The 15,054-nt window shown below is 36.5% G+C and overlaps 1 protein-coding gene across 2 annotated transcripts in view; it reads right to left on the reverse strand.

The window, feature by feature from the left end:
• Positions 1 to 368: 368 nt before the first annotated feature.
• The window catches only part of SLF2 (SMC5-SMC6 complex localization factor 2), a 48,122-nt gene continuing 33,436 nt past the window's right edge, over positions 369 to 15,054 (reverse strand). For both annotated transcript variants that reach the window (XM_059169175.1, XM_059169174.1), the window contains exons 14-20: positions 13,773 to 13,870; positions 12,667 to 12,754; positions 11,324 to 11,455; positions 10,791 to 10,868; positions 9,111 to 9,197; positions 6,065 to 6,133; positions 369 to 3,704 (exon numbers count right to left, since the gene is read on the reverse strand). In XM_059169175.1, coding sequence (XP_059025158.1) covers positions 3,669 to 3,704; positions 6,065 to 6,133; positions 9,111 to 9,197; positions 10,791 to 10,868; positions 11,324 to 11,455; positions 12,667 to 12,754; positions 13,773 to 13,870 — 588 coding nt within the window. In that variant the 3' untranslated portion in view covers positions 369 to 3,668. The remainder of the gene's footprint in view (positions 3,705 to 6,064; positions 6,134 to 9,110; positions 9,198 to 10,790; positions 10,869 to 11,323; positions 11,456 to 12,666; positions 12,755 to 13,772; positions 13,871 to 15,054) is intronic.

The raw sequence follows: 15,054 nt of genomic DNA on the forward strand, positions 1-15,054 counted from the left end.
GTTCATCATGAGAGATCTGTTTGTGTTGTTCATCACTGAATCCAATTCTCAAGAGTGCCTAGCATGTAGTAGGTACGCAATAGTTGTTGAATCATCCGAGTGAATGAGGTAATGTAAGAGTGAGATTACTGAACTGCTGGCCACAAATTATGCAGCACATTATTAAGTAGTTTATGTAAAAGTGAACTGTGTACAACTATAGCTTTATGTATTCCAGAAACAAGCGACATCAAGCCAAAAAAACAGACTGAAGAATCCAAAGCAAGAGGAAAAACCAATCAGTTTAAAAACTAGGGGGCAGGGAAGAAATAGGACATTCCAGATATTTAACCGTCTCCCACTCCCAAACAAATATTACCGAACACATGTTCAAACTGAGAAAAAGCATTTTTAATAACACACACATACATTCATGGGACTTTAAACAAGATGTAGTAAAAAAATCTTTAAAAAAAAAAAAAGAGAAAAGAAATTTGCATTTACTTGTAAACTGCCTAAGAGCTGGTGGAATAACTGGCTGACAGGACTGCCCAGGGAAAGCAGATGCACAGATGACCAGGTGCCCCAGCACTGTAAATGAGCAAGAAATAACCATCGCAGAGCACGCTCCACATGCCCAGCCACCAGTACCCTATTGCCTCCTTAGAGACAAACCAGGACAGTCTCTTCCCTAATTTTCTAACTCAGTTACTTGTTATTGGGTCACCTCTTAAATTTTTTATTTTTAAATTTAAAAATTACCCTTGGTTTAAAGACTCCACGCATTATTACTGGCCAGCCCCCCACCAACTATACTTGTTTGGACAGAAATAAAAATGCAAATGCTCCTGACTGAGCCTGGATGACAACACGCCTTTTTTCTCTCTCTTACATCTGGGGAGATTTTTGTGAAGTCAAAAGCAAGCTATTATTTGTACTTCAAAACAAAACCAAAATGCCAACCTTCCAAAAGGTGACAAAGGCACCGCTGCCGTCAGAAGATAGACAGGAAATGTACAAATGCTGTTACTTTACTGCTACATCAATGCATTTTGTCCATGGAGAGCCTTTTCACTTAACATGATATAACTAAGGGAATTGTATTTTCCGATAACAAGAAAAGCAGTTCAGAAAAGGCAAACAGTTACACACAAAAGCATAAACACTTACAAGTACCTTAATTTTCAGCTTGCAATAAGGGTAATAAGTTTGACATACATATCCAGAAAATTAGACAAGGTTATTTTTGGCACAGTAATATTGCCAAACACACCACCACTCAGTGCAAGCTTTGTTTGCCAAGTCCCAAAAGTGGCCTGACATTTTCTGTGCAATGAACATTTTCTCCCCCCCCACTACCATCCCATTCACTGGGCAACAATAGCAGGAGGGAGACAGAACATGGGGACTCAAGAGGGAGAAGGATAATACTTGATTTGGGAGAAAAGTCACGGGTTACTGTGCTAAAAGAGAATCATCCAGAATTTGTATGAGAACCCAATGCAAATACTGACTGGAGTTATGACCTGGAGATGGAGACATCTACCAGAGTCATAAATACAAGGGCTCAAACTGATGTCTGGCCATTTTTAAAGGGACAGGTGAAGTATTTTTCTCTAATGAAGAAAGACAATTAAAAATAGAGACTTTTCTTACTGGAACTGCTAAATAAAAATGTATCAAAGTGGTTTTAAATTTGATGAGCAGTTATCTCTTGAAACTGCAATACAAAAGGGTCACTTAAAAAAAAAAAACCTGAATAACCCACTTGTCCCCCCGTCAATGTACACGATTAGAAAATATTTACACACTGTAATTACAAGCAATATAAGCAGTATTTTATACTTTGAGTTTTTGTACACTTTACACAATGCAAAATGAGAAAAATATGAACACTTATAAAATTACACACAAATAATGTATCTACAAAGTATTAAATTACAAAGAGTGAAAGCCCCCATTGTTGGGCAGATAGATGCCAGAGTTTCAAGCTTCTGTCAAATAGAACTCTTTGTATCTATCTCATTAACCATAAGTGGCATTTTCTAATAATACCCTTGAGAGGTAGTATCAAGATAATAATATTCTTACCAGTAAACTCAACACAGAATAAAACTTTTGTTGGTCTGACTCTTGGAGCCTCATTCAGTCGGGGTTCTCGGGAGTTGATTTACGTCTTCCCTATAAAATCTCTAACTGCTCAATGCTTGACATGGGCTCAAAAGTTACTTATACTATTGTAAATGATAAATTTAAGATAAAATGCTTTTTACTCCTAAGCCTCAATTTAGAGGTAGAAAGCTATTTTTAAAAAAATTATTATCTCCCCTCTCAAACCATAAATCTCAAGTCCAATTCCCTTCCTCTCCATCATCTCTTCCCCCACAACTGGAGACCTCAGAATGCTCAGGAAAGCAGTGTCATCCAAGTCAATATTGAAGGAAAAAAGTTGTTGACATTCTCATTCAAGAAACAAACCCCCGCCCCAAAAGGGACACTCAGTCAACAAAAGAATTTTTCAGTTAGTTAGTAAGAGTCTATTACTACCAAAGGCTTCAAAGGGCCCTTGGGCTAAGACCAGCATGTGCACTTCTACTAACCCTTCACCATTTAAACCCAAGGATGGCTTTCCAGTGTTTAAGAATATTTAGAGCAGCTGTGGTTTTCAAGTGCAACAAATTTAAAATACAAGCACACACACGCGCGTGCACACACACACATACACACACACATGCACACACATGCGTGTGCAATGTCCCAAAGAATAAACACCATCCAGGTCTCTGCCAAGCTTATATACTCATGAAAGTAAGGGTTTTGGAAACTTGTCCAGATCTTTAAGCTTCTATACTATATCTGTAATATGGCTAACCAAGGGCCAGGATTCTAAGATTTAGCCAAGATTCTAAGATTTAACCAGTATTTAAAAAATTATATATACATTTAAAAGGAATCCAAAACAAACTGCTTACGAATGTTTTGGCATGAAAACAGAGACACTATTTTATAGCTTAACTTCTTCCCCTTAAGGGGGATCTGGCAATATACCAAATTTCTGATTCTTAACTGTTTAAATGTATTTTAAAAATCTTACAGATTTATAATCTTGAATAGTGAAGGAAAATGTATGTATTGAAACCTCCCTGTGGTTTATAGCAATTACAGAAGAGATTTATTCTTTTTGTTATTAATCTCAGTTCTAAGTCTTCTTTTTGAGTCTTAAAATAACCAAGGGCAAAATGAAACCCAACTGGAACTTGGTCTTGACTTCCATGTCCAACTACTCAAGTTGGTCCAAACCCTTTCCTACATACTTCCTGTGATTATCCAAGTGCCATAAATACACCCCCCCCCCCAAATAAAAGGATAACTGGCTTACAATTTAGCAAAAGAAGTTAACAGGGGTAGGTTAGACATGCAACTATTAGTTGCTTCTACCACTCCCCTCTTGTTATAGGATGCTGCTCTTTTTAAAATGTCAGTTGCTTTAAAATTAAGCAGATCATGTTTCATATCTGCTTTAGAAATGGCAATTTCTTCATTACCAGCTTCATACTAGATATTCAAGTGGCACATTTGCAGCACATTTTCTTAGCATTCCACTGGAGTTTGTAGCATTCTTTCTACTCCTCTAGGAAATGATCTTATTGAATTTCTCTTGGTTCATATTTTTGCTGCTTCAAATCCTGTTATGAATCTGGTACCCAGAAGTCATGAAGCTGCCCCTAGAAAAGGGAAGGGGGAAAAAACAGGATAAAGAAAATCAGATTATGTATTAATCCTTATAAAACTACTAATCATCAAACAGGATTTTGCTAAAAGAAGTAATAAAATCTTTATATTATATATTTCTCTGAACATTTATGGTAATCAGAATCAGTTTTCACATTTTGTGGTCCAACAATTAACAATTAATTTTAAGAAAGTACAGAATAAGTGCAAGATGTTTTCCTCACCAACACACACATGTGGAGGATCATATTTAAGAAATTAAATAAAATGTTAAGGTGACTAACAGAAAAGTTTTGGTATTAAATTCATTTATTTTAATACCACATCAGCAAAAGATGGCCAGGCTAAAACAAGATCTTTTGGGATCAGAAACTGAAGTTAACAAGAAAACATTAGTTTAAGACTTCTCAAAGGCTGTTCTCAAAGAGCAGGCATATCTTATTAAGGCCAGTAACACCAAGAGATTCAAAATATAGAAGAGTTGAGATTACTTTTTCTAATTAATCTTCAGTGCTCCTGTTGCTTTGACATAAACTATAAGCAACTTCTAGGTCCTGTCTACTAAAATTATGGTTCTTGGACCAGCAACACTGCCATAAATTTGAGAACCTGTTAGAAATGGAGCATCTCTCAGGTCCCACTCCAGACCTAACGAATCAAAATTGGCGTTTCAATAAATTGATGCCTATACTCACATTAAAATTTGAGAAGCATAATTTTAGACAATAATATATCCGTTAGTTTGTAAAAGGCAAATTTATAGTATAGCAAATGTAATACCAGTTGCTTACACAATGCCCCTCTTAAGCAAAGTCCCCTTAGATAGGATACCAAAAGTCTAACAAATGGAAAAATAATAAATAAAACTGGACTTCATCACAGCTAAAAAACTTTTGTTCTACAAACGATACTATCAAGGCAATGAAAAGACAATACACAGAATTAGAGACTATATTAGCAAATTATATACTTAACAAGGGACTTGTATTTGGAACAAATGGAAATTTTCTACAATTCAATAATAAAAAGATAAAAAGCCCAATTAAAAAATGAGCAAAGGATTTCAACGGACTTTCTCCAAAGAAGCTACATGAATGGACAGCAGGTATATGAAAAGATTCTCAACATCATTCATCACTGGGAAGTATGAATTAAAACCACAATGAGGTTCTACTACCAACCCCCTACTATAGCTATAATCAAAACCACAGATAATAACAAGTGTTAGCAAGAATGTGGAGAATTTAGAAACCTTATATATTCTGGTGGGAATGTAAAAAGTGCAGCCACTTTGGAAAACAGTCTGGCAATTCCTCAAAACATTTAACATAGAATCCCCACACAACCCAGCAATTCTACTCCCAGGTATACACCCAAAATATTTTCATTTGAAAACATGTTCACACTAAAACCCGTGTGGTATTGTTCATGGAAGCATTATTTAGAACAGCCAGGAAGTGGAAGCATAATCAAATGTCCATCTAGTAAGTGGATAATTCATATAATGGAATATTACTTGACAACAGAAATGACAAAGATGCTACAACATGGATTCACCTAATATTATGTGAAAGAAGCCAGTCATAAAAGACCAAATAGTATATCGTTTGACTTAGAGGAAATGTGAGTAGGAAAATCTATATAATATAGACAGAAAAAACAGCGGTCACCTAAAGGCTTTGGGGGGAGCTGGGGATAGAAATACAGGTGGTTGGGAAATAGGCAGTAGCTGCTAATGGCTTCTGGGATTTCTTTCTGGAGTGACAAAAATGTTTTAAAGTACGTTAAAACATTTGGTGGTGGTGGTCACACAACTGTACGTATACTAAAAACCACTTTTTAAAAAATTTTTAAAAAGATTTTATTTATTTATTTGACAGACAGAGATCACAAGTCGGCAGAGAGAGAGAGGTGAAAGCAGGCTCCCTGCTGAGCAGAGAGCCTGATGTGGGGCTCGATCCCAAAACCCTGGGATCATGACCTGAGCTGAAGGCGGAGGCTTTAACACACTGAGTCACCCAAATGCCCCTAAAAACCACTTTAAATGAGTGAAATATGATACATGAATTTTATCTCAATAAAGCTATTAAGAAAAATGCTCCCCATGAAATATCAACCACCTTTGAGGCAATGTGACATTTTAAAATGGGCTCAACCATCTCTGGAAATATGTTAATAAACAGAAAAGCAAACAAAAACTAAAAAACATACACACATTATTATACTGGAGTTTGCAGTTTATCTTAAGATATCTAGAAGAAAGTGCTGTGTAATAATTTATTTCAAACAACATAAAAAGTTACCATTTAGCAAAACTACTAAGAATAAATAAAAAACTTTAATAAAATGACACCTGAGTAGGCCGACAGTTCTGGATTATTTCCTGCCATTTTCCATGTATCCTGGCAACCAGGTCTTTTACCTTAAAAACATTAAAAAGGGGAAAAGTAATCAGATCAAAACATCCTTAACTAAAATCCACTTAATGCTTGATAAAAGATCTGATAGTTGTGACAGGCCCACACCCAACAATTCAATTTAATTTCTGCCAAGAAAGAAAAAAACTGCTCTTTTTCTGGAGGGGCTTTCAAATCACAGAGATTAATGTAAGACTCCTCGATTACCATAACCTAAATTACTGCATGCTTAGGACTCTATTTTCCCATTAGTTACTAAAGATCATCCAGAAAAAATGTGCTCCTTTCCTGCCTGCAAGATACTTATATTTTCAACTTGCTGGCTTTTGAACACCCACATAGATAAGCTCAGGTGTGGGTTTGTTATAGGGCCCAAGGCTTTGACTGTCCTTATCTTTCCAACTTCTATTTGAAAGACTCAAGGCCACAAAAAATGGCTGTCATTTGTTCCTTTCCACATGATCAGAAGATCCAAAATTTACTGTTCTGCCTCTCCACATTTCTGCAAAGTACTACAAAACCCCTTCAAATACAAGGTATATTCCTGTGTTTGAAGGTTTAGTGAGTCTCTGCATGAAACTTAAACTTTCCTACCACTCTAGAGATTCTCAATTAGCTCTTAAACATAACTGCTTAAGAAAAATGTTCTAAACAAGTCAAGAATTTTATAGCTGTTTTAAGTTTATAAAATAAATTAAAAAGTCTACTTTCTTCTCCATTTAGAGTTCAGCAGATTCAGTTTCTCCAAAATAATCACCTTTTCTATTACAGGTTGTGAAGAGGCAACTCCTCAGCAGACCATCCCCCAATGCAATTTCCATAGACCTCTTGTGTCTCTCTCCACTCTTAAGAGAAGCCCTGGCACCAATCTATACAGGCTCCTGGCTTTAAGAAACAAAGACCTTGGGTGGTCCCTTTTTAGCACATCTGTCAGCAGTAGCTACTACCACCAAGTTCTACGGGCCAGTAACTCTAGTCAATGTTCAAAAGAATGTGCTTTGAAACTATGGTTTCCACTCTTAAGTCAAAGAGCTATCCCCTACATATTTCTGAAAATCTGCAATCTGATACAACTTCATTAGGTGCTCATCTCTGTATTTAACTGAAATCTACTAAAATAAATACACATACTGAATCCAAATGGGCATTGCTGAAATGATTAACCTTTATAGCTAATTAATTTAAGATATAAAGTTACAAAGCTGAAACTTCACATTTACTGACTTATCCAAACACAATGGCAAAAAAGAATCAGCTTTACATTACAAATGCTAAAAGATGATTTGGAATAAAAAATCCTTAAAAGTTTTTTTTAAAAAGTGTTCAGTGTCTTAGGTAAAACTGTTAAAATCACTGTTTTAATACTCAAGTTGCTTTCCTTTTTTTTTTTTTTTTTTTAAAGATTTTATTTATTTATTTGACAGAGAGAAATCACAAGTAGGTAGAGAGGCAGGCAGAGAGAGAGAGGAGGAAGCAGGCTCCCTGCCGAGCAGAGAGCCCGATGCGGGACTCGATCCCAGGACCCTGAGATCATGACCTGAGCCGAAGGCAGCGGCTTAACCACTGAGCCACCCAGGCGCCCCTCAAGTTGCTTTCCTAACTCTATACTCATAGTCAGCTTTTCTACTGTCTTTGAATGTACTAAACGCTTAAGAAAAAAGCTTATTAGCAAGCTTAATGCTGAATCATTTCCATCTTAGAGCTCAGACTGGGTGAGCAGGACTTAGAAACCTGAAGAATCCTTCTTTAACACATTCTCTAATGGATCATTCAAAGAACAACAGCTAACCTATTTCTTCTCCATGAACAAAACAAGTTTTCAATTGTCACAAAATTGTTTTTAATCCCTGAAACTAATTTTGGCATAAAAGTCTTAATTTGTATAATGACAAAATAAACTTACTAGTGTCTTTTTTTTGGGAAGATATTATTTGTCAGAGAGCGAGTGCGTGAGCACACATAAGCAGGGGGAACAGCAGGCAGAGGGAGAAGCAGACTCCCTGCTGAGCAATGAGCCTGATGTAGGACTTGATCCCAGGACCCTGGGATCATGACCTGAACTGAAGGCAGAAGATTAACTGACTGAACCATGCAGGCATCTCAATAAGCTTCATCTCAGTAAGTTTCATCTCCATTGGAGATGGAGGCATCTCCAACGAGTACTGGAAGAACTTTCTCTTCAGGTGTCAGGAGTTTTAGAATTGAGTATAGTAAAATGAAAAATACATTTGTCTTGAGATTTTTTTTCCCCTTCACTTTTTTTTTTTTTTTTTTTTTTAAAAGACTTTATTTATTTATTTGACAGAGAGAAATCACAAGTAGATGGAGAGGCAGGCAAAGAGAGAGAGAGGGAAGCAGGCTCTCTGCTGAGCAGGGAGCCCGATGTGGGACTCGATCCCAGGACTCTGAGATCATGACCCGAGCCGAAGGCAGCGGCTTAACCCACTGAGCCACCCAGGCGCCCTCCCCTTCACTTTTTTAAAAAAAGTTATTTCTTCACCCAATGAAGGGCTCAAACTCACAACCCCAAGATGTAGAGTTACATGCTCTACTGACGGAACCAGCCACGCACCTTTCCTTTCACTTTTAATTTAGCTACAAGTATTTAGTAGAAACTAACTTCTGTTATTAATAGAGAAAATCGTATTTCTCATTTATATGCTCTTTTTAAAAAAGATTTTATTTATTTGAGAGAGCGAGAGCCAGAGAGCATGAGAGGGGTAAGAGAGCATGAGCAGGGTGAAGGGCAGAGGGAGAAGCAAATTCCCCGCTGGCGGGGGGGCACCTCCAATGGGGGGCTTAATCCCATGACTCCAGGATCATGACCTGAGCCAAAAGCAGATACTTAACTGACTGAGCTACTCAACCCCCACCCCCTTTTTAAAGGGGTGCTTCTCTTCCTCAAATATTAATGTAATCAAAGCTAGACAACAATGACAACAAAAACCCCTAAAACATTCCTTATGAAAAACACACACTTACTTTAGTTCTGTAAAACAGCCTTGCATCTTCTCTAATATCACACTTAACATGCTTTTCCAAAGCTCCACAGAGGTGCACGAAGTGTTTCTGTGCAAAACAAACATGAGGGATGAAAACAACTCTGAAGCATTGCAAATTAACACAGGGATGGTGCCGTTAGAACTAACAATCATTTAAAAATCTACACTTACTATATATATACACACATATATATACACACATACATACACATATATATATACACACATACATACATACTGCCAGCCGTAAAAAGGACGAGATTTTACCATTTGAGACAAACAGATAAACAGATAAACCTACAGAGTGTAGACATCAGAGCATAGATATCATCCCAGTTTATACATTAGGAGAGTTGCCCAGGAAGTATTAAAGAATTTGCTAAAGTTAACCAAGACTGGTAGTTAGGGAAAAGCCAACCATTTAACCTAGGCTTCCTGACTTCTAACTCAAGTGCATTCCTTTTACTATCTCACAACTGCCCTAGTAAAGGAGTACCAAAAATACTCCCAGTATTGAATTACCAACAACCATCCTTTTACCTCAGTTCTCAACTCTCAAGGTTACTTATGAATTTCTTAACAGCAGTAAGTAAAAAATATCATTCATTTTATAATTTTGTTTGCTAGAATGTATCTAAGTCTCTAAATCCAGAAATGCTAAGGGAAATAAATCAGACAGAAGCCAACAAATACATGATTTCACTTTTATGTGAAACCTAAAAAAGAAAAAGAAAAAACAAACAAAAAGCAGAAAGAGACCTATAAATACAGAGAGCAAACTGAGGATTCCCAGAGGCTGGTGGTGGTGGTGAGAGGATGGGCAAAATGGCTGAAGGGGAGTGGGAGGTATAGATTTCCAGGTATGGAATGAATACGTCATGGGGATAAAGGGTACAGCATAGTGAATACAGTCAATGGTATTATAACACACTGTATGGTGACAGATGGTAGTTACACTTGTGGTGAGCATAGTAAAATATATAAACCTGTTTAGTCACTATGGTGTTCACCAGTAACTATAACATTGTGTGTCTACCTAAAAAACCAAAAAGCAAAACAAACAACAAAACCTAAGAAAACTCCATATGAACCAGTGTTATGTCCTTTTCACAATGACAAAGGAGATACCAAGTTTTAAAACAGGTTGGAATATCCACAGTATGAAACACGATGACTTAAGAACTTTCCCTAGAAGTATGGATTATGGTAGTATGGGAAGGACAGAATAATTCAAAATGAAAATCGTACCACGAGGAGATAATTAAGAAATGCATATATCAAGTACTCTGACTTAACATCAATTTAATTTTGAAGGCAATATTTCTAAAGGGGAAAAAAAGTGTAGTGGGTGAAGAGATGGAGAAAAAACCAGCTAACAGCTGGTTTGGTGACCTTTGGTATTTTATTAATGTATTACACTATTGTCAAGTTAGGATGATTAAGCTACACTCCAATAAACACAACTAACATGCGCAAATAATTCTTGCCAATGATATGTTGCAAAGTTTCTATATTACTTCTCTCTTTCCAGTGTACACTGGGATTTCTATAGCAAACCCAAAGTTAACTTTTACAAAGTTTTCTTCTATATAAAGAATATTCATTCATTCCATCAATAGTGACATTTAATTAGCAACAAAGAACACTAAAAACTACCTACCCGTTGTCCAGAAGAAAAAGAATGAGAACAACTAACTTCACCAACTAAATGAAGAAGAATGTAGGTCAGGTAATATGCCTGTTAGAGAAATAAGTGAAACAAACACCCATGAATTAGCTAGCATAGATATTATCCCAGTTTACACATTAGGAGAGTTGCCCAGGAAGTATTAAAGAATTTGCTAAAGTTAACTGAGCCTGGTAGTTAGGGAAAAGCCAACCATTTAACCTAGGCTTCCTGACTTCTAACTCAAGTGCATTCCTTTTACTATCTCACAACTGCCCTAGTAAAGGAGTACCAAAAATACTCCCAGTATTGAATTACCAACAACCATCCTTTTACCTCAGTTCTCAACTCTCAAGGTTACTTATGAATTTCATAACAGCAGTAAGTAAAAAAATATCATTCACTTCATAATTTTGTTTGCTAGAATGTATCTAAGTCTCTAAATCCAGAAATGCCTAAGCTGTTGTTTGGTAACTGGCCTCAGTTATACTCAAATGTACTCTTTTGAGGTATCTTGCCCTGGATACCTGCTTTTCGAGTTCCAAATGAAGACTATCATCAATAGTGCCATTTGGCTGTTCAGCCCTTTTCTTCAAGACCATTTTCTTCAACAAATCAGAAGGCTTCATTTGCACAAGATAGCGATGTAGGACTGATATCTATCAACAGACAGAGAAGAAACTCAACAATATTAAGTAATACAGTTGCTCGCTCTTAGTCTACTTTTTTTTAGCAGTCCTCTGTTCATTTTGCCTTCTCTAATTTTATCCCTTTAGCTTTCTTTATAGTCCAGTGATACCCAATTCTCCTTTACTAAAAGTCCTCATTTGCTTAAAAGGGATTTTAAATTAAAAGGTTCAATACTTGTAATTAAGGATAAAAGCTCGAGGAAGAGACTGAATGGCATTACAATACAGGCCACACAGAATGCTTTCTCTGTGGAATTATTTGAAAGTCAGCAAAGCCGAATCTCCCTATGAGTAGAAGTCACTGAATTCTAAAAAGAATTCTTTTGATGAAAGTAAGTATCACTGAAAGGACTGACAGCCCCATATACCTGAAATTAAGTCTACCTGAGCTCTACTAACGAAACCAGTTGCGCCTTCCAATTTCTTTGTCCCACAGTGCCCTGTGCATACTTCTATCGTTGTTCTTACTACATTATACTGCAGTGGTTTATTTTGTTTCAACCTAGATTATGTTTCCAAGAGCAGAGTCTCTAATTTCATTTTTTTATTCCTCGGATCTAGTAGAGAACAGAGCATCTTGTACTGAATTGCAGTTCACAGAAGAACACATCTAGACCGGTTAGCTGTTGAGTTTTAAAATTCCAATTATGTGTAGCCCCTGTAGCTCCCTTAGTGTTATTAAGGTTTGTAAAAAGCTTTCAGGACCTTTCAGTGAAGCTTCTGTTGGACACATTTAAACCCACTTATCTATACATGATGTATTTACTACTGAACAATTACTAGAGGACAACCATGTTTAAGCTCTATAGTTTAAGGAATATTTAATATTAAAACAGGTAAAAGAGGCAATTAATGTACAATAGTTCTGCAAGTTCTAATCTTGTGATAAAACTAACCTTGATAATTATATAAATAGTCCTACTTATAGAACACATTTTGATTTTCCCAGTATTTATACATTAGTTCATCTAATTATCCACTACCAACCTATATGTTACTGAGTATTGATATCATGTCCATGTAATGGACCTTATTAGTTAAGTACCATTCCAAAGATTATATGAATAATATCATGCTTGAGAACTGAGATCTGATCCCAGAACTTGACTTAAGAACCATCGGTTTTCCTTATACCTCCCTACCTTTCCCATTAATGAAAAAAAAACAAATACTATTTATACCTGCAGATTACTGGTATTAGGGATATCTTCATGTTTCTCATCCAAAAGCTTTGAAATAATCACTAGGCTGAGGCACTGTCTTAATTGCCTGGAATTAGAATTTAAAAGTATTTAGAATGCATTTTAATCAATACTGTTTGAGAAGCAAATGAATGAGCCCAAAGTTCTTCTAACTGGAAACACAGCTAGTGTTTCAAGAGAAGACAGTATAACAACTTATAAACTTTAACAAAACAGTAAAATTTTCACGTAAAATATTTGTACATAAAGTTAGAATTGCCTGCAACTCAGGCAAATCATTAAGAATCTTTATCTTTGGGGGCGCCTGGGTGGCTCAGCGGGTTGGGCCGCTGCCTTCGGCTCGGGTCATGAACTCGGAATCCTGGGATCGAGCCTTGCATCGGTCTCTCTGCTCAGCAGGGAGCCTGCTTCTTCCTCTCTCTCTGCCTGCCTCTCTGCCTGCTTGTGATCTCTCTCAAATAAATAAATAAAATCTTAAAAAAAAAAAAAAAAAAAAAAAAGAATCTTTATCTTTGGCCCTGCTGATTTACTGAAGGAAAATTTTATTGCTCACATTTATGTTTACTAAAGGAAAAAAAAAAAGAAAAAAGCTAATTCATCCATTTTCATGATAATGTGCCACCTGTATTAAATTATAAGATAAGCTAAAATTAAAAATCAAGAGTATCGGGACACCTGGGTGGCTCAGTTGGTTAAGCGGCTGCCTTCGGCTCAGGTCATGATCCCAGCATCCTGGGATCAAGTCCCACATCAGGCTCCTTGCTCAGCAGGGAGCCTGCTTCTCTCTCTGCCTCTTCCTGCCACTCTGTCTGCATGTGCTCGCTCGCTCTCTCTCTGACAAATAAATAAATAAAATCTTAAAAAAAAAATAAAAATAAAAAATAAAAAATAAATAAAAAGTATCACAAAACGATCTATGTTAAGGATTAGAATCAGGCTGTCAATGCCTTTTCCCACACCTGACTAAGAAATAAAAGACTGATCTAACAATCAAGGAATGATGAAAGGAAATAAAGGACCCAAAAGTATTTCAATAATGTAAACACAAAAATTTTTCTTAATGTTTAATTCTCAATTTTCAATACCTTCCACGTGATGTCCAGTTAGGGACCAGCTGTACCAACCACAGAAGATTGTGCGGATGATTAGACAGCTCATTTATGGCCAGACAGAGTTCAGGCACCTGAAAAAGAATGAGCAAGATTTTCAAACAGTTAAGTGGAACGAAGTCATTCACATCCCTTCTTGTCCTATGGGAGCATTATGACAAAAAGAACACTCATTTTTAGAAACTGCATGAAGTCTAGAACCTGCTAAAAAAACATACATGGTACACAGACTCAGTTTTATCTTCAACTTCAGAACACACTGAACAGATATATATTTATCAGAATTTCACCTGGCTTTCATGTTTTGTTCTACGTCATACCTATGTCTATATCTAAACAGTCCTCCTCAGAAGAAAACAAATCTAAATCTAAATAGATCTATCTAATTTAAAATTTATTTATTTGTGAGAGAGAGACAGTGCGTGCTAGTGGAGGGAGAGGCAGATGCAGAGGGAATTCTCAAGCAGACTCCCTGCTGAGTGTGGAGCCGACTGCAGGCTCCATCCTAGGACTCTGAGACCATGAACTGAGCTGAAATCAAAAGTCAGATGCTTAACTGACTGAGCCACGCAGGTGCCCCTAAATAGAGCAAAATACAAATACCAGTTTCTAAAGGTGTATAATGAGAGCTGCAGAAGATCATACATGCTCCTGACCTGGGATTTCTTGCATTTTAGGGATCCTCAACTATTTCAGTATTTAAAGTCTAACAAAATTACTTCAAAATAATCTCTGAGTAAGGGAAGAAAGTATGGGATGAGGGTAACAGACGAGACAAAGTTGATTATGTCTTGTTAATTGCTAAACCTGAATGGGTTCATCATACTTGTCTAATTTTGCACATTTGAAATTTTCCATCAAAATGGTTAAAGAATATAATTCTTAAAAATCTAACAATTATACGTTTACCCTTAATATCGCTATAGGGGTTCAACTCAAATCTTTGTTGTGTGTGTGATTTTGCTTCATCATTTCATGTAGGTCTCTCCTCAAAGGTAACTTAAGAAGGGCATTCCCTGGTTGCCTTATCTGAAACAGCAGAAGATTACTTACTACCTTGCTATTCTCTATACCCAGGTCCCACTTTATTTTAATTTGTAGCACTTTTTACAACTTGGCATGGTATTATAATATATATTTACCTTATTATTTAATTCTCTAACTACATAAAACTGCCATAAAGGCAATGTATTTATCTTTTTCCAGGGCTGTATCTCTAGCACTTACATTAACGCTTGGTCCCCACTAAATGCCCAAT

This window comes from Mustela lutreola, chromosome 4 (assembly GCF_030435805.1).
Source record: "Mustela lutreola isolate mMusLut2 chromosome 4, mMusLut2.pri, whole genome shotgun sequence".
Classification (NCBI taxonomy): Eukaryota; Metazoa; Chordata; class Mammalia; order Carnivora; family Mustelidae; genus Mustela; species Mustela lutreola.